Below are 18,418 nucleotides of genomic sequence, written 5' to 3' on the forward strand. Positions count from 1 at the left end.
CCTCAGGTGTGTGGAGTGTGCCATGGCAGCCACCCAACAATGGGCAGGTCACCTGGGCACACCTTGCTATGTTCCAGAAGTCAGGTTAATGCTTGCTCCCTGACTTAGCTCAGGCTGTGGGGTTCAGCTTTGCAGTGTTCCCTCTCCCTGGTAAAATCACTTGGGAGACTCTCTGAAAGGACATGTGAGGTCTGGTCCTTCGAGAATAAAAGAGGATAAACAGGAGTTCCCATTGTGGCTCAGCAGGTTAAGAGCCTGACTGGTATCCATGAGGATGAGGGTTCGATTCCTGGCCTCACTCAGTGGGTTAAGGATCCAGCATTGCCTTGAGCTATGGTGTAGGTCACAGATAAGGCTCGGTCATGGTGTTGCTGTGTTTGTAGCATAGGCCAATAGCTGTAGCTCCAAGGCAATCCCTAGCCTGGGAACTTCCACCAAAGAAAAAACACAGCAATGAATTCTCTGGGTTCGCCTCTGGGTTTACTTTGGGTGTTTTTGTTTGTTTGTTTGTTTTGTTTTGTTTTGTTTTGCTTTTTAGGGCCACACATATGGCACATGGAAGTTCCCAGGCTAGGGGTTGAATTGGAGCTGCAGCTGCAATGCAGGATCCAAGCCGTGTCTTCCACCTATATCACAGCTCACAGCAATGCTAGATCCTTAACCCACTGAGCCAGGCCAGTGATCAAACCCGCACCCTCATGGATACTCGTTGGGTTTGTTTCCACTGAGCCACAATGGGAACTCCGCTGGGTTTGCTTTTTGCAGTAGATACTAGACTGAAGGCTGAGAAGTTGCCTACCCATAAATGTCAAAAGGCAAATAAACATTCAAATAGGTGTTTGGCCATGCGCCTACAGCCAACTAATCTATGACAAAGGAGGCAAGGATACACAATGGAGAAAAGACAACTTGTTCAGTAAGGGGTGCTGGGAAAACTGGACAGCCATGTGTAAAAGAATGAAATTAGAACACTCCCTAACACCATACACAAAAATAAACTCAAATAGGTGTTTGGCCCTACTCCAGGCAAATACCACTGAAAACCCACGGCACCACACCCATGTGTCAACAAAAGCCATGTGGGGAGCCTACCCCACCCCCCGCTGATGGGGTGCTCCTTCCTCCATCCCGCTCCAGGATGGTATCACAGAGCCTACATTTTATCCCTGTTTCCTATGATGTCCATGAGGCAACAGAAAGAAAGTGATCTTCCCTCTCTCAGCCACTGTGGCATCAACAAAAGCCTAGTGGGGAACATGAACTTCCTCCCTCCCCGCCACCAGTAATAAGGGATTCCCCCCCCAGGTGACCATGGAGGCCCAGTGGGAAACCTAGATTTCCACTCCCCCCCGTAGCAGCAAGGTGGCATCTCCCTTTCACCACCAGAGCAGTGTCAGAAAGTCCTGCTAAAACGGAAGATTTAAATAAGATCCAGAATCTCATAACATAATAGCCAGAATGTCTAGGATGCACTAGAAAAATCATGTCCCCTCTCAAGAACCAGGAAAATCGCAACTTGAATGAGAAAAGGCAATCAACAGACATTAACACGAGTATGACACAAATGCTGAAACTGTCCGGTAAGGATTTAAAAAGAACCGTCGTAAAAGTACTTTGACAAGCAGTTATGAATGTGCTTGAAACAAACAAAAAATAGTAAGTCTCACTCAGCAAAGAAGTCGAAAGAATAAAAATCTGGCTAAATACAAAAGAATTTCCTTCCCCTTTTTGAGTTTTCTAAATTATGTTTAACAGTTGACACAAAACTCATAACACTATCTAATGTAGTTTTCAAAGTATGTAAAAGAGATATTTAAGACGGTTTTATTATAAATGAGAGAGGGTAAAGGGATTTAAAAGAGGGTACCGGAGTTCCCGACGTGGCACAGTGGTTAACAAATCCGACTTGGATTCCGCGTTGCTGTGGCTCTGGCGTAGGCTGGTGGCTACAGCTCGATTAGACCCCTAGCCTGAGAATCTTCATATGCTGCAGGAGCGGCCCAAGAAATGGCAAAAAGACCAAAAATAAAATAAAAATAAAAATATAAATAAATAAAAAATAAAAAAATAAAAGAGGGTACACTTTCTACATTTTACTTGAACAAGTAAAATGATGACACTAGCAGACTGTGGTAAGTTTGTATGCAGGGTGGTGATGGAATGATGCTAAAGCATCCTTTTTTTTTTTTTTTTTTTTGGCGGCACCCACAGCATATGGAAGTTCTCAGGCCAGGGACTGAATCCAAGCTACAGCTGCGACCTATGCCACAGCTGCGGAGACACCAGATCATCAACCCACTGCACCACACCGGGACCGGAACACCGACGGCAAAGGATCTTGATTGTAGGGATGCTGTGATAAAACGGCATAGAACTATATACACAGCACAGTGTCAAATTTTTGGTTCTGCTGTTACACTATAGTTACATAAAATATATCCATTTGGGGAAACTGGTAAAGGGTACCCAGAAATGCTTGGTACTATTTTTGCAAAAGTTTGAGAATCTCTAATTATTTCAAAATTTAAAGTTGTTTTTCTTTTTTAAAAAAGAATGATCCCGGAGTTCCCTTTGTGGCTCAGTGGTTAATGAACCCGACTAGGAACCCTGAGGATATGGGTTCCATCCCTGGCCTCACTCAGTGGGTTAAGGATCCAGCGTTGCCATGAGCTGTGGTATAGAACGAAGATGAAGCTCAGAGATTCCCGTCGTGGCACAGTGGAAACTAATCTGACTAGGAACCAAGAGGTTTCAGGTTTGATCCCTGGCCTCGATCAGTGGGTTAAGGATCCGGCATTGCCATGAGCTGTGGTGTAGATTGCAGACTCGGCTCAGATCCGGTGTTGCTTGGCTGTGGCATAGGCCAGCAGCTGTAGCTCTGATTCGACCTCTAGCCTGGGAACCTCCATATGCCACGGGTGCAGCCCTAAAAAGAAAAAAAAAAAAAAAAAAGACGATGAGGCTTGGATCTGGCCTTACTGTGGCTGTGGTGTAGGCCGGCAGCTCCGATTCAACCCCCAGCCTGGGAACTTCTATATGCTGCGGTGTGGCTCTAAAAAAGCTAAAAAAAAGGAAATAAGGTTGTAGAAGTATGAATTAAGTCTCTTTTTCTATTTTTTAATTATTCTCTGATAGGGTCTTATAAGGTTTACAATGGAAAATGTTCATAAATTAATATTTTAAAGTAGACTCGCCAGACATGGTAGCCGTTTGCAAATAAAGGCCTAGGGGAAGGGAGCAATGGAAGAGGACTCTGAGGTTTCCAGCGTTAGCAACTGAGTGCTGGGTAGTGACCATGAAAGAGTTTACACGACTAGTATCCATGAAGACGCGGGTTCGATCCCTGGCCTTGCTCAGTGGGTTAAGGATCGGCATTGCTATGAGCTGTGGTGTAGGTTGCAAACTCGGCTCAGGTCTGGTGTTGCTGTGGCTGTGGTGTAGGCCGGGAGCTCTAGCTCCGGTTTGACCTCTAGCCTGGGAACCTCCATATGCCCTACCTGTCGCCCTAAAAAGAAAATAAGGGGGGTTTACAAAGGGGGAAAATAGAGAGGGGGGGATATTTAGGTCACCTATTTGGCCTCTGCAAGAACAGGTATGTTCAGAGAGAAAATGGAAATTTGGCTCTGAATCTCGGGGAGAGTTCAAGGGCAGAGATTTTTGCTCGGAGGAAATGAATTGACATGAGAGTAGAAGTGTACTGGAATTAAATATAACCATGGATCATTCAAGCATGGGCAATTTTATGTTTATAGTGTTTTATATCCTACTGGGGAAAATGGGTGATTCAATCATTAATAAGATCTACCTGTTCTTTCTCGTTGCCTAAAACCTCCAGCCAGACAAATATTTCAGAATGGATTGCTTTTGTTGATCATAATACTGACTTTTTGGCTGGAAGCTCCTCCTCCTCTCATATGTCATCACCAAAATTGCTGTTGATTCTATGCTCACGTGGGGATATGGTCTCAAGAGATTAAACTGTACCCTTACTTAATCAGCTACAAGTATCTGTGTAATTTTAGAGGATTTGTTCACTTGACAAGGAATAGAGTTGATAACAATGGCTCAGAAAAAGCTCATTTATAGATCATGAGCACATGTTGGAGAGAAAAAAAGAAAGAAATATTCTATAAGCCCCTTCTATGGGCCAGCCAGTACTGGACATTTTCTGTGTGTGACCTCATCAGGTCTTCTTTTTTTTGTCCATGCCCTTAGTATGTGGAAGTTCTGGAGCCAGGGCTTGAACCTGCACCACAGCTATAACCAGAGCCACAGCAGCCACAACACTGCATCTTTAACCTGATGAGCTACAAGGGAACTCCTTCATAACCACCATTTGATGCAGGAATTATGATCCCATTTCACAGACAAGAAACAGAATCAGAAGGTTAAGTAGTATCCACTTGAGATCAGGTTGTATTTGTTTCAGTGGCTTTGTATTTTCATGGCCACACCTGCAGCATACAGAGGTTCCCAGGCTAGGGGTCGAACTGGAGCTGCAGCCACTGGCCTACACCACAGCCACAGCAACGCCAGATCCTCTGTGACCTACACTGCAGCTCACTGCAACGCCAAATCCATAACCCACTGAGCAAGGCCAGGGATCAAACCCCCTAGTCCTCATTGATACTAGTTAGGTTTGTTACCACTTAGCACTGATGGGAATTCCCTGTTTGTTTCAGTGTTTTAATCATACTTTTTTTATATATATACTGTAGGTTTAGGGGTTAGTACAGATAACCTGCAACGTTTTCCTTTTGCATGTATATTCATTTCCTAGTGTCCTTCCTGACCTCCTGGACTGGCTGCCTATATATTTATCATTATGCTAAAGTCTATATATGACACAGAACCAAGATGGTAGTTTTTCACTTCGGCTGCTCACCCAGGAGTGGGAATATGAGATGGTACGACCCAGAAAAAAATCCTATGGTAAGCAAAACTGCTGAGTGAGAAAATTCACTTCAAAATGGTCTTTCCCAGCAATAATCAAGAGGCTTAGACTCCGCCATAAAAAGAACAAAATAATGCCATTTGCAGCAACATGGATGCAACTAGAGGTTCTGATACTAAGTGAAGTCAGTCAGAAGGAGAAAGACAAATGCCATGTGATATCACTTATACCTGGAATCTAATATATGGCACAAATGAACCTATCTACAGAAAAGAAACAAACTCATGGACTTGGAGAACAGACTTGTGGTTGCCAAGGGGAAGCAGGAGGGAATAGGATGGACTGAGAGTTTGGGGTTAATAGATGCAACTATTGCATTTGGAGTGGATAAGCCATGAGATCCTGCTGTATAGCACAGGGAACTATATCTAATCACTTGTGATGGAACGTGATAGAGGATAATGTGAGAAAAGGAATGTATTATATGTATAACTAGGTCACTTTGCTGTACAGCAGAAATCGACAGAACATTGTATATCAACTACAATAAAAAAAAATTTTTAAAGAGGTTTAGGGAGTTCCTGTCGTGGCTCAGTGATTAACGAAACTGACTAGTATCCATGAGAACACAGGTTTGATCCGTGGCCTCTCTCAGTGGATTAAGGGTCTGACTGTGCTATGAGCTGTGGTGTAGGTTACAGACACGGCTTGGATCCCAAGTTGCTGTGGCTGTCTCAGAGGCTGGTAGCTACTGCTCCGATTCGACCCCTAGCTTGGGAACTATGTTGCCAGTGTGGATTAAAGAGACAAAAATAAATAAATAAATAAATAAATAAATAAATAAATAAATAAATAAATAAAAATAAAAATAGGCTTAGATAAATTTTTCCCACCATAGGCACAGAGAACAGAGAATTATACTGCAAAATCAGAGAGCATCATAAAACCAAATGCATTTTTATACAATTAGGGAGAGCCAATGGAGTAGTCAGTCCAACTGATAAACATTTAATTTTGAGAATTAGCAGCAACTGAATTCTTTGCAATTAATTCATCAGCCCTGAGTATCTATAAAAGTATCAGTTGGCCCAAGGAAAAAAAAATTAGGCTGGAAAGTAGACCAACAAAACAAAGCAACCAAAGAGGGGAACTAGAAGCACAATCAAAATATGAGTTTGGGTTTTTTTTTCTTTTTCTTTTTTAGGGCTGCACCCACAGCATATGGAAGTGCTGGCTTACACCAGTCAAAGCAATGCCAGATCCAAGCTACATCTGCAACCTACACCACAGTTCAAGGCAACGCTGGATCCTTAACCCACTGAGCAAGGCCAGGGATGGAACCTGCATCCTCACAGATACTGGTCAGATTCATTTCCCCTGAGCCACAGCAGGAACTCTGAGTTTTACATTTTGAGCTACATTTGGTTGTAAGTTTCATCATTGACCTAGCAAGGAAATCTTGGCCGTCACCACCAGAACTAGAGTGGATATAATTTTTATGCAGCCCACACTTGTCCATGTAATTCACTTTTATAAGGCTTTAAACTCATTTCTTCAAATATTATCTGATGGGCAATAGTTTGAACACTACCTTACTTACCACCTGCCACCTGCCAGCCACCTGCCAGCCACCAATTCAGTTTCTGTTTCATTTAGGCCTTCCAGTGAGATTTTAAACAATTCAAGGAGAAATGATCCATTTGAAAAAAAAACAAAAAACAAAAAAAACGGGGGTGGGAGAGAAGCACTTAGGAAAAAATACTCTGGAATCGCAGGCAACTAAAGTTTTGTTTGATGCAGGAAAAAAAGGCTATCACTACCTTCTATTAAACTTGCTGAAGAATCAGCTGAAAACAGATGGAAAACATCATGACAAGTTTTTTTTGTTTGTTTTTTGGGTGTTTTTTTGTTTGTTGGTTTTTTTGGTTTTTTGGGGGTTTTTTTTTTTTAGTTTTCTAGAATCAACATCTGCTTCCATCAAGGATGGAGTAATTGGGGTCATATTTTTCTTTTCCCTCCTCCCAAGACTATAAAACTGAACAAACTGTATAAGACACCTGTTTTCAGGCAATAAGTGGTAAATGACTGTGATCCCTGAGATACGAGAAAAACATGAGATGAGTCCTACATTGACCGCAGCTCTTAATCTGCAGACAATTTTGCAAACGTGGCATAGGATGGTGAACCTCGAGCAGAACATGATAGCCACTGAGCTGAGGAGTCAGAGGGCAGAGTTTGAAAGCTGCTAAAGCAACTGGAAATTTTAGGGCAGGGTACAAAAGTCAAAGGAGCTATATAGAAAGAGGGAGATTTCTGGCTCCCCTCTGAATTCCTAGACCAGCGATAGGCTTATGAGCCCAGGGAGTAAGTCCACAAGGTCTAGTCTAGAGCAACTGCTCCAGGGCTGGGCATAACGGAGATATTACAAGTCCAGTCTTGGGGGACGTAGGAATTCTGGCTGGGTCACAACCGAAACATTTTAGTGAACACTCTGGATATTCCCTTAAGACAGCAGAAAGACCACTGTCAGGAGAAAGGACTATAAGCTAATGGCAACACGAACCCGCTCTAACAAAGCCAAAAAGCAAATCTCAACAGCATCAAAATAGGTTTCAAGTATATTTACAGCCAGAAAATTCTCGGTATTCTTTTTTTTTTTTTCCTGGCCACACTCACCTCTTATAGAATTCCCGGGCCAGGGACTGAACCCAAGCCAGAGCAGCAACCAGGGCTGCTGCAATGACAACACTGGATCCTGAACCTGCAGCACCAGAAAGGAACTCCTCAATAAAGAGGTTTATGGTCTGTTCACACACTGCCTTTTGAACAGCTCAGGGTCACCCTCCTCAGCATTTTTTGGTTTTCCTTCCTTCTTGAATTGCCTTTTTCTTTCTTTCTTTCTTCCTTCCTTCCTTCCTTCCTTCCTTCCTTCCTTCCTTCCTTCCTTCCTTCCTTCCTTCCTTCCTTCCTTCCTTCCTTCCTTTCTTTCTTTCTTTCTTTCTTTCTTTCTTTCTTTCTTTCTTTCTTTCTTTCTTTCTTTTTTTCTTTTTGTCTTTGTCTAGGGCCGCACCCACAGCCTATGTAGGTTCCCAGGCTCTAGGCTGCCGGCCTACACCACAACCACAGCAACGTGGGATCCAAGCCGCGTCTGCAATCTACACCACAGCTCACGGCAATGCTGGATCCTTAACCCACTGAGCGAGGCTAGGGATCAAATCTGCAACCTCATGGTTCCTGGTCAGATTTGTTAACCACTGAGCCACGACGGGAACTCTGAATTGCCTTTTTCAATCTTTCACAATGTGATCCACATATTCCTGCCTGTATTACATCCAGGGCCCTTGTCTTTTGTACCTGATCCAGTAGCAGCAGCTTGTAAACTTTGTCTACAGTCTCAAAACCCTTTTGCACTCTGTCAGTATCATCTTTATTTATTTATTTATTTATTTATTTATTTATTTATTTATTTTGCTTTTTAGGGCTGCACTCAGGGCATATGGAAGTTCCCAGGCTAGGGGTCGAATTGGAGTTACAGATGCCAGCCACAGCCACAGCCACAGCCACAGCCACAGCAACACAGGATCCGAGCTGCGTTTGCCACCTACACCACAACTCTCAGCAACGCTGGCTCTTAACCCACTGGACAAGGCCAGGGATCAAACCCGAAACCTCATGGTTCCCAGTCAATTCATTTCCATTGCACCATGACGGGATCTCCAAAAACCACATAGTTTTGTAGGTCAGAAGCGAGGGTGATCTTAGGTGGGTTCTTGCCTAAGTGTCCGGCAAAGCCAAAATCAAGGTGTCAGCTACTCTGGTTCTGTAGCCTTGGGGTGGTGGGGGCAGTTCACCTCTAGGGTTGTTCAGATTAGTCGCAGAATTCAGCTCCTGCAGCTGTAGGTTTTAGGTTCCTATTTCTTTGCTGGCTGTTAATCCGGGCCACTCTCAGATCCTAGAAGCTGCCTGCCTTCCTTGCCACCTGGGTCCCTCCATCTTCAAAGCCAGCAATAGTGCGTCACCTCTTCCTTATGTTTAAAATCTCTCTGACTTGCTTTTCTGCTACCAGCCAGCGAAAACTGTCTGCTTTTAAAGAATATGAATGGAGCACATCTGCTAGGATAACCTCCCTATCTTAAGGACAATTGATTCATACTTTTAATTGCCTAGGGGAGGGAAAAATATCTCTTCTCTACTCTTCTAAGTTCTGGAGTTCCTATAATAAGATACAGATTAACAAGAGAAAAACTGAAGTTTATTACCAGTTTAGCTCTTGGGGAGATAACCAAGGAAATGAGTAAATCTCAGGGAGGGGGCATAGAATTCAGGCTCAAATATCATCTTCAGCTAAAAACAGAGAAAGAAGGGTGTGGGCCGGTGAATTATGAGAGAGATCAGGGAAAGCATAGTAAATAAAAGTTAGGAGTTCTTGTCATGGCTCAGCAGTTAATGACCCCAACTAGTATCCAGGAGGACACCAGTTTGATCCCTGACATGGTTCAGTGGGTTAAGGATCTGGCATTGCTGTGAGCTGTGGTATAGGTCGCTGATGCAGCTCAGATCCTATGTTGCTGTGGCTGTGGCTGTGGTGTAGGCTGGCAGCTACAACTCTGATTCAACCTCTAGCCTGGGAATCTCCATATGCCATGGGTGTGGCCCTACAAAAAAAGACAAAAAAAACAGATTTATGGAATTCCCTTGTGGCTTGTCAGGTTAAGGATTTGTCATTGTCACTGCTGTGGCTCTGGTTACAGCTGTGGCATTGGTTTGATCCCTGGCCCAGGAACTTCTGCATGCCATGGGCATAGTCAAAAAATTTTAAAAAAGGGAGTTCCTGTCATGGCTCAGTAGTGACTGAGCGAATCTGACTAGCATCCATGAGGACGCATGTTCAATCCCTAGCCTTGCTCAGGGGGTTAAGGATCTTGCATTGCCGTGGCTGTGGCATAGGCCGGCAGCTCCAGATCTGATTGGACCCCTAGCCTGGGAACCTCCATATGCTACAGGTATGGCCCTAAAAAGAAAAAAAAAAAGTGATATTTGTTATGCAGATTTCAGTTGGTACCTTCTCCATTAATAAATCTCTCCTGATTTACTTACTCATCATTCTCTCTCTTCCAAGTACAGACGAGATACTCTTTTTTTTTTTTCTTTCTTTCTTTCTTTCTTTTTTTTTTTTTTGTCTTTTTGCCTCTTCTAGGGCCGCTCCCTCGGCATGTGGAGATTTCCAGGCTAGGGGTCGAATCAGAACCATAGCCACCAGCCTACGCCAGAGCCACAGCAACGCGGGATCCGAGCCGCATCTGTGACCTACACCACAGCTCACGGCAATGCCAGATCTTTAACCCACTGAGCAAGGCCAGGGATCGAACCCGCAATCTCATGGTTCCTGGTCGGATTTGTTTTTTTGTTTTTTTTTTGTTTTTTTTTTGTCTTTGTTGTTGTTGTTGTTGTTGTTGTTGTTGTTGCTATTTCTTGGGCCGCTCCCGCAGCATATGGAGGTTCCCAGGCTAGGGGTTGAATCGGAGCTGTAGCCACCGGCCTACACCAGAGCCACAGCAACGCGGGATCCGAGCCGCGTCTGCAACCTACACCACAGCTCACGGCAACGCCGGATCGTTAACCCACCGAGCAAGGGCAGGGACCGAACCCGCGACCTCATGGTTCCTAGTCGGATTTTTTAACCACTGCACCACGAAGGGAACTCCAGAAGAGATACTCTTACAAATGGAGATTTCCTTTATTTATTTATTTTGGCCTTTTTTTTTTTAGGGCCATACCCGTGGCATATGGAGGTTCTCAGGCCAGGGGTCTCATTGGAGCTACAGCCGCCAGCCTACCCCATAGCCATAGCAACACAGGATCCAAGCACATCTGTGACCTACACCACAGCTTTCCACAGTGCCAGATACTTAACCCACTGATCGAGGCCAGGGATTGAACCTGTGTCCTCATGGATGCTAGTCAGATTCATTTCTGCTGAGCCATGCCTGGAACTCCCGAGATTTCCTTTATAAATGTAAATTTCCCTTGTAAAAGGGTAACTTCTATTTTAGTTTCAGAGCTTCTTCTGTGTCTACTGTTTCTCAAAATAATCTTTGTGACGAAAGGGCATATTCTTGGATGGCATATTCTAGTCTCCAATTTCATCTATAAAATCTTGGCCACCTAACATCACTTAATCATGAGAATAACACCAGGGGGTGGAGGTCATAGGGTGCATCTTAGCTTCTTTCTTCCTATCACAGTAATGATACAGAAGATCCCAATAACACAATCAACGTGGCCTAATTGTTATTTACAGAACACTTGCCCATAAAGTTAATTATAAAGTTAATTATAGGATGTAGCTATTCCATTCCCAGGTGCTGTCCAAGAAAAATGAAAACTTTTGTCCAGAAAAGGATTTGTGTGTGAATATTCATAACATTGTATAATTAACAGAGTAGATTTTAATGATGCCACTAAAGCATATGCCTCCTTGTAATAAAATAGAAGCAATTAGAAATTCTAGGAGGTTTTTCTTTTTCTGAAGTCACTGAAAAAATGTGAGAGAGCCAGAGAGGCAGCTAAATACATGTTGGAAGGATGCCCTCATGCTCTTTCTGTCTTTTCCTCCTTCCTGGAAGATCTTAGCTACAGACTTTGGTCTCGAGGTAGCCGGACAGAGATCTTAGGTCATCCAAAGTTGGGATGGTGCACAGCATCTGCAAGGGAGGAAAAAGATAGTGAGAGAAGCAGCCATAGGTGATGGAGGGACTCCATACATGTGCAATGATGGTGGTGACGGTGGTGGTGGTGGTGATGGTGGTGGTGGCAGCGGTGATGGCGGTGGTGGCGGTGGTGATGGTGGTGATGGCAGTGGTGGTGGCGGTGTGCTTGTGCTCCTGTATGATGGGGTGAGTGGAGATTGTTATTAGAATCCAGCAGGACCCTGTTCGGCCCTCCCTCTACCCAAGCCCCTCCGTGTCCCCTACCTCTGTTTGTAGAAAAAGGCTTTGGTCTCCAAGGCCTTCCCTGAGCTCCAGAGAGCAGATTCCAGCCATTACTAATGGGAAGTGAGGGAACACAGAAAGGAAAGAACGCCGGCAACAAATGTAAGGGCAACAGTTCAGGGATAAAACAGAGCCCTAGTTCCTGCTCAAAGGATGTACGTAACACTCTGAGGCGCATCTTTGAGTTGCTCTGCAGAAAGGAAGACACCCCCTCCCCACTGCCCAGGTGGAGGAAGGTGATTGCATGCTGACCCCAAGCCCTAGACCCCAGACTGGCTGGAACCAGAAGATGACGAAGACACCCAAAATATCACTCTTTCACCCCACCACCAACCAATCAGAAGAGAGCCCACAAATGGGCGCCCCAAATGTTCCCTTTCAAAACCCTTCCCTGAAAGCTGTCAGGGAGTTCAGGTCCTTTGAGCATGACCTGCCTGTTCTCCTTGCTCAGTGCCTGCAATAAATGCTGTACTTCCCTTAATCACCACCTAAGGTGAGGAGATCAGAATTCAGCTTCAGTAATGCTATTTCATGATGGGTGGAAAGCAGCTTGGGCTGTGGGAGGCGCCGGGGGCAGGTGTCACTATTGCTGTGACTTCTCTCAGCCTTTTTTTTGCGGGGGGAGCACTTGAGGCATATGGAAGTTCCCAAGCCAGGGATGGAATCTGAGCCACAGCTGTGACCTCTGCCACAGCTACAGTAATGCTGGATCCTTAACCCACTGCATCACAGTGGGAACTGCTCTCAGCTATTTTTCTTTTTTTTCTTTTTAGGACTGCATCCGTGGCATATGGAAGTTCCCGGGCTAGGGGTTGAATCAGAGCTGCAGCTGCCAGCCTACACCACAGCCACAGCCACCCCAGATCCGAGCCACAACTATGACCTATACCGCAGCTCAGGGCAGAGCTGGATCCTTCACCCACTGAGCCAGGCCAGGAATTGAACCTGCATCCTCATGGATATTAGTCCAATTCTTAAACTGGTAGGCCACAACAGGAACTCCATCTCTCAGCCATCTTGAATGTTGTCACTATGGGATTATTCTTGGCGGAGGGGTGGGCAGGGGAGAGGAAGGAAAGTGTTTGCCAAAACTTAATAAGGGATTTTGCCAGAGTTCTAGCTCTTTGGGAATAGACTCCCCCTCCACCCTTCTGGAGCCACAATATATAAATTTTCTTACACCTTTTCAGGAAGGCAAAATGAACCAAAGTAGGAGAGGGCTTATTGCATACATATTTTAGCTGTGTGTGTGTGTGTGTGTGTGAGTGTGTGTGTGTGATTGGCATCCTGGCTTGATTCTAAATCTAGCTGATTCATTCAAATTGGCAGAGCGGCTCTTGGAAAGGCCCTGTGCTTTGGGGCTGAGGTGGGTCCTGGGAAAGTGTGCTCCTTCCTGAGCCCCTCCCCTATGCTCCACAGCTGGAGACGAAGCCCTCCTATCCCTGCTTCCCTCATCTGGGCAGTTTGCCCTCAGAACAGTCTCCTGTCCATGAGTCAGGCTGGTGCTACCTTTCCAGGAAGTGTGCCTTTTTAACTCTCTGGTTTTAAGGGGTTTTTCCAACTATCCTCTGAGACACTAATGACCCCATACAGAGGCATTTGGGGCTGACTGTAAGGTCAGAAGGTGGACAGCAGCCTAGTAGAACGCTAGACCCGTTATCCCCCTCACTATTTTCCTGCCTCCATGGACTACCTTGCTTTTATCTGTTTCACATATAAGCTGCCAGTAAAGGAAGATTTCAATTGAAGGAGGTGGTAGGCTGTTCCTCCCCCCCCCCCAAAAAAAAACAAAACCAATAATATGTTTGGAGATGGTCTTTCTTTTTCTCTTTTGCTTTTTGGGCCAAACCCAAGGAATACGGAAGTTCCTGGGCTAGGGGTCAAATCAGAACTGCAGCCGATGGCCTACACCACAGCAACAGCAACACTGGACCTGAGCTGTATCTTTGACCTACACCACAGCTCATGGCAACACCAGATCCCCCACCCACTGAGCAAGGCCAGGGTTCGAACCCACATCCTCACAGATACTTGTCAGATTCGATTCTACTGTGCCACAATGGGAACTTCCTGGAGATGGTCTTTCTGAAAACCTTGTGAAGAGAACTATTTCCAGAAGCTTCTGCTTAGCTCTACAACCATATGTGCTTTATTTCCTTATTTAAAGAATCTTTACTTACTCTTACTCATCGGGCATAAATACTCAATGCTTTCCTGAGGAAAATTTTTTTTCTTCTCTCTTTTTTTTTTTGGCTGAGCCTGCAGTGCATGGAAGTTCCTAGGCAGGGACTGAACTTGCACCACAGCAGCGACCCAAGCCACTGCAGGGACAACACCAGGTCTTCAACCCACTGCACCACAAGGGAACTTTGCTGAGCAGCGTTTGATTTAGAGCTTCGTCATAGATGTGACCTGAAGTTGGCACTTGTCATCAGCCGAGACATGGATTAAATTATGAGCCACTGCAGCTGCCGACCTGAAACACCCAGGGCAAATATCAGGAGTGAGGCGTTTTTGTGCTCTGGGGAAACTGGAAGAACAGACCATCAGAGAGTCAGATATTTTTAGAAAATTTTATGTGCCCAGTTCTTGCATCTCCTCATAACTAGAAAAAACACTAAAATCCTTCATGGTGATGTCTGCTCCTTGTGACTGGTCGTAGCCTTCAGACCCCAGCAACAAACTTTTGCAAAATGTGTGCTGCATGCACCTCCCCCTCCCCTTTATCACATCCTCATGTTCCCCCTTTTCCTCCTTGGGTGGTATTTGCAGTTAAGGATACAGAATGTCACAGTCATCTGTAAATGCAGTCACCTCCAAGGGTCCTGCACTGCAGGCTGTGGAAACTCAGGATACTGGCCCTGATAGTGACAGGGATGGAGTAGGCACAGGTGGTTGTAGAAGCCCCAGTAAAGGATCATAGACAGAGAGGGAAACCTAGGGGGCTTCGGGGGGTCACTGTAAGTTAATACATTGCTCACAAAAGCCATCCGAACAAGGCAGGCTTGCTCGACAAGTGGAAGTGCCAGAATTGCCTCAGGTTGATAGATGGGGAATGGGACGAAGCCTGTATTCAGATTCAGACCAAAGGCTGGAGTTTGAAGACCTCCCTTCTGCTGATTTGAATACGCACCTTACCGGATCCCAAGGAGGAGCTGCCACTCCCAGAAAGGAAGAGGCGGGCTTTTCCAACCTCCACTCCCCTTGGATGATAACACTGTAGCCCACCGGATCCTGGGGCACAGCTTCCCTGCCTGCCCGCTTGCATCTCTCACAAGCATCCTATCTTAATAAATCTGTTTCTTGTCTATCACTTTGTCTCTCGCTGAATTCTTTCTGCGCAGAGACATGAAGAACCTGAACCTCAGTGAGTCCAGACACAGGGTGCATGATTCTAATTTAAAACCATGGGTTTAAGTCCCAACCTGGGTTCAGGCTGGGTTTGAGTCCCAGCACGTGGGTTCAAGTCCCAATCTGGGTTCTAGCTAGGTTCAGGCCGTTAATACTGTAGGTTGCAATAGAGGACGTGCATATCAAAGGAATGATTTCAGTGACCCCAGGCCTCTTTTGCTCCTGCTCCCTGTCCTTTGTTGCAAAAACTCCTGTATCTCCTAGCTCCACCCTCACCACCTTGGAGTGGTGTCTCCGGGCTGCCTGAGATGCTGTCTCCTGGGCTTAAGTCCTAATTTCACCCCCAATAAAACCTAACTCTCGACTTTCAGGTTGTGGATTTTTTTAGTCGACTTAGAAAATGTACAAATATAAGTATCTACCAGCAAAAAAGTGTTCCCACTATGGCCACTGGGTTAATGATCTGGTGTGTCTCTGTAGTGGCACTGGTTTGATCCCCAGCCCAGCACCATGGGTTAAGCATCCAGTGTGATGTAGGTTGCAGCTGCAGCTCAGATTCAATCCCTGGCCCAGGAACGTCCATATGCCACAGGGGTGGGAAAAAAAAAAAACAAAAACAAAAGAAAACAAACAAAAAAACTTGTTTACAATTTCAGCTGAATGATGAGCCCTGTCCTTCTTCTTCAGACTGGTCCTTCCCTTCTCAATTTAGGTGTCATCCCACACTGGCAGCAGTGATTTAATACCATCATACTCTGGCAATGGAGGTTTAAAAACAGCTATTACTGCTTTTTATAATTTCATTTATGTACAAGTATTTATTAGTATTATTGTTGTAAAAATCCAACATGTTCATGACACAAAGCTTATAAAATAGAAGCAAAATCAAACAAATACTTAAAACATCTGTAATCCCAACACCTGTGGAGAACTGGGGATCGCATTTTGATTACTTCCTGCCACTTTTTAAAACATTTTTAACAATGAAAGTGGGATCATGTGAAGTTTTAACTTGCTTTTTTCTTTTCTTTTTTTGTCTTTTCATCCTTTTTGGGCTGCTTTCCTCGGCATATGGAGGTTCCCAGGCTAGGGGTCTAATCAGAGCTGCAGCTACCTGTCTACACCACAGCTCACGGCAACGCCGGATCCTTAACCCACTAATCAAGGCCAGGGATCAACCTGCAACCTCATGGTTCCTAGTCGGATTCCTTAACCACTGAGCCATGACGGGAACTCCTAACTTGCTTTTTTCCATTTCATGATGTATTTGCATATCTTTCCATTTAGTACTCCTCAAAAACATTATTTTGAATAATATAATGGAATAGAATGGAATTTTATTACAGTCATTCATCCATGCCTTGAGGGTTGGCAGTAATTTCCGATTTTTTGCAACTATAAACAATGCAACTATAGACATCTTTGAAGACAAATATAATTCTTTGTCTAAATTCAAGATTACTTTCCTAAGGTAGATTCCTTGCTGTGTTTCTTTCACGCAAATTCCCAAATTGCTCTTCCTTTCATTTTACATACCCCCACCCCATCCTCCCAGGAGTATAGAGCTTTACCCAGATCACTGATCTCTGCAAACTCTGAATAATAATAATCACAATAATAATAGTTATTATTTGCTAATATGATAGGTCCTGAGATTTTTTTTTTTGTCTTTTCTAGGGCTGCACCCGTGGCATGTGGAGGTTCCCAGGCTAGGGGTTGAATCAGAGCTGTAGCCGCCTCCCCAGGCCTCGCTCAGTGGGTTAAGGATCCAGCGTCACCATGGGTGCGGCCCTAAAAAGCAAAAAAAGAAAAAAAGAAAAAGAAAAACCGGAGATCTGGCAACACTGACCAACATCCCCGTCTAGAAATAATATCTGGAGAGTGTGTGGGGGGGGAGGCTGCCCCAGTTCTCCATCGTCCTTTTGCTTTGTGTTAAAGAAAAATTGTGAAGCAAGGGTACCACAATCTCATGCAGAGGTAACAATGAACACATTAAAGATTGTGTTTAATTCATTCATGGGGAGAGTGGAAGGTGTTACAACCACTTTAAAGGAGAATCCAAAGCTCGGGAATATGGAAATAATTGTGCCACTGGAGACAAAACTGGGGGAAGCAGGTCAGCTGAACCTCTGTGGGCAGAATTTACATGTCTATAGACAAGAATTATTCTAACAACTTGGTAAAGCAGCTCCCTAGAATCAGAGAATCAGATCACCTGGACCAGTATGTTCTCATCCAGACTAGACTCCAGACAACACCTCGTTTTTCATGAAAGTACAAATTTCCCCCTACATTTCCATTTCCCATTGTCCTATCTGCCTGGCCCCAGAAGTGTTTGTCCACCCAGATCTTATAGATGTGTCATTTCTCTTGTTTTCACTCAGTTTCTGCCATTATAAAATGTAGGAGTTCCCATCGTGGCTCAGCGGAAAGGAATCTTGACTCGTATCCATGAGGATGCGGGTTCAATCCCTGGCCTCGCTTGGTGGGTTAAGGATCTGGCATTGCTGTGGGCTGTGGTGTAGGTCGCAGATGTGGCTCAGATTCAGTTTTGCTGTGGTTGTGGCACAGGCTGGCAGCTGAAGCTCTGATTTGACCCCTAGCCTGGGAACTTCCATATGACGCAGATGCGGCCCTAAAAAGCAATATATGTGTGTGTGTGTGTGTGTGTGTATCTTTGGAGAAGATAGTGGGTTATGAAGCTTCTTTGAAAATTCTCCCAGCCCACTCTCGAAAGGGTCTTCCTTTCAAAAGGGCAGGTTCGGCTACTTAAAAAAAAAAAAAATCTGCTGCCAAGAAGGCCCAGACGTCTGAAGTCTGGACAGAGCTTCCCCCCATAAGACTGCACCCCCTTCCCCCAGCCCCTCCCCATACTTGGCCCAGTCCCAGAGAGAGGGCAATCAGGATGAAGATTAGTGAAGGCTGAGAAAAGCACCAGCCACATCATCTCACACCATCCCTCTGAACCCCAGCTGGTGGTGGAGAAGAGACTTAGCTGACCAGGCTAGAATTTTAATGATTACATGACATGGGAGATCCTAAGAACCAGACGGAGCCTGTTAACATGAGATTTTATTACAAAATGGAAAAGGTTATTACCTGAATAAGACCAGAACAATCTGGAGTTTGACGGAGGTTTTTTTTTTTTTTTACCTAAGAATAAGGAAAGAATCTTCCTACC

General features: G+C 44.8%; 1 protein-coding gene across 1 annotated transcript in view; it reads right to left on the reverse strand.

Annotated features, from left to right (window-relative positions):
* Window positions 1-11,328: 11,328 nt before the first annotated feature.
* NDUFA9 (NADH:ubiquinone oxidoreductase subunit A9) overlaps window positions 11,329-18,418 on the reverse strand; it is a 41,773-nt gene continuing 34,683 nt past the window's right edge. Inside the window, exon 11 of the mRNA XM_047787785.1 lies at window positions 11,329-11,598. Coding sequence (XP_047643741.1) covers window positions 11,524-11,598 — 75 coding nt within the window. The 3' untranslated portion in view covers window positions 11,329-11,523. The remainder of the gene's footprint in view (window positions 11,599-18,418) is intronic.

The sequence above is a fragment of the Phacochoerus africanus genome, chromosome 7 (assembly GCF_016906955.1).
Source record: "Phacochoerus africanus isolate WHEZ1 chromosome 7, ROS_Pafr_v1, whole genome shotgun sequence".
NCBI classification, from domain to species: Eukaryota; Metazoa; Chordata; class Mammalia; order Artiodactyla; family Suidae; genus Phacochoerus; species Phacochoerus africanus.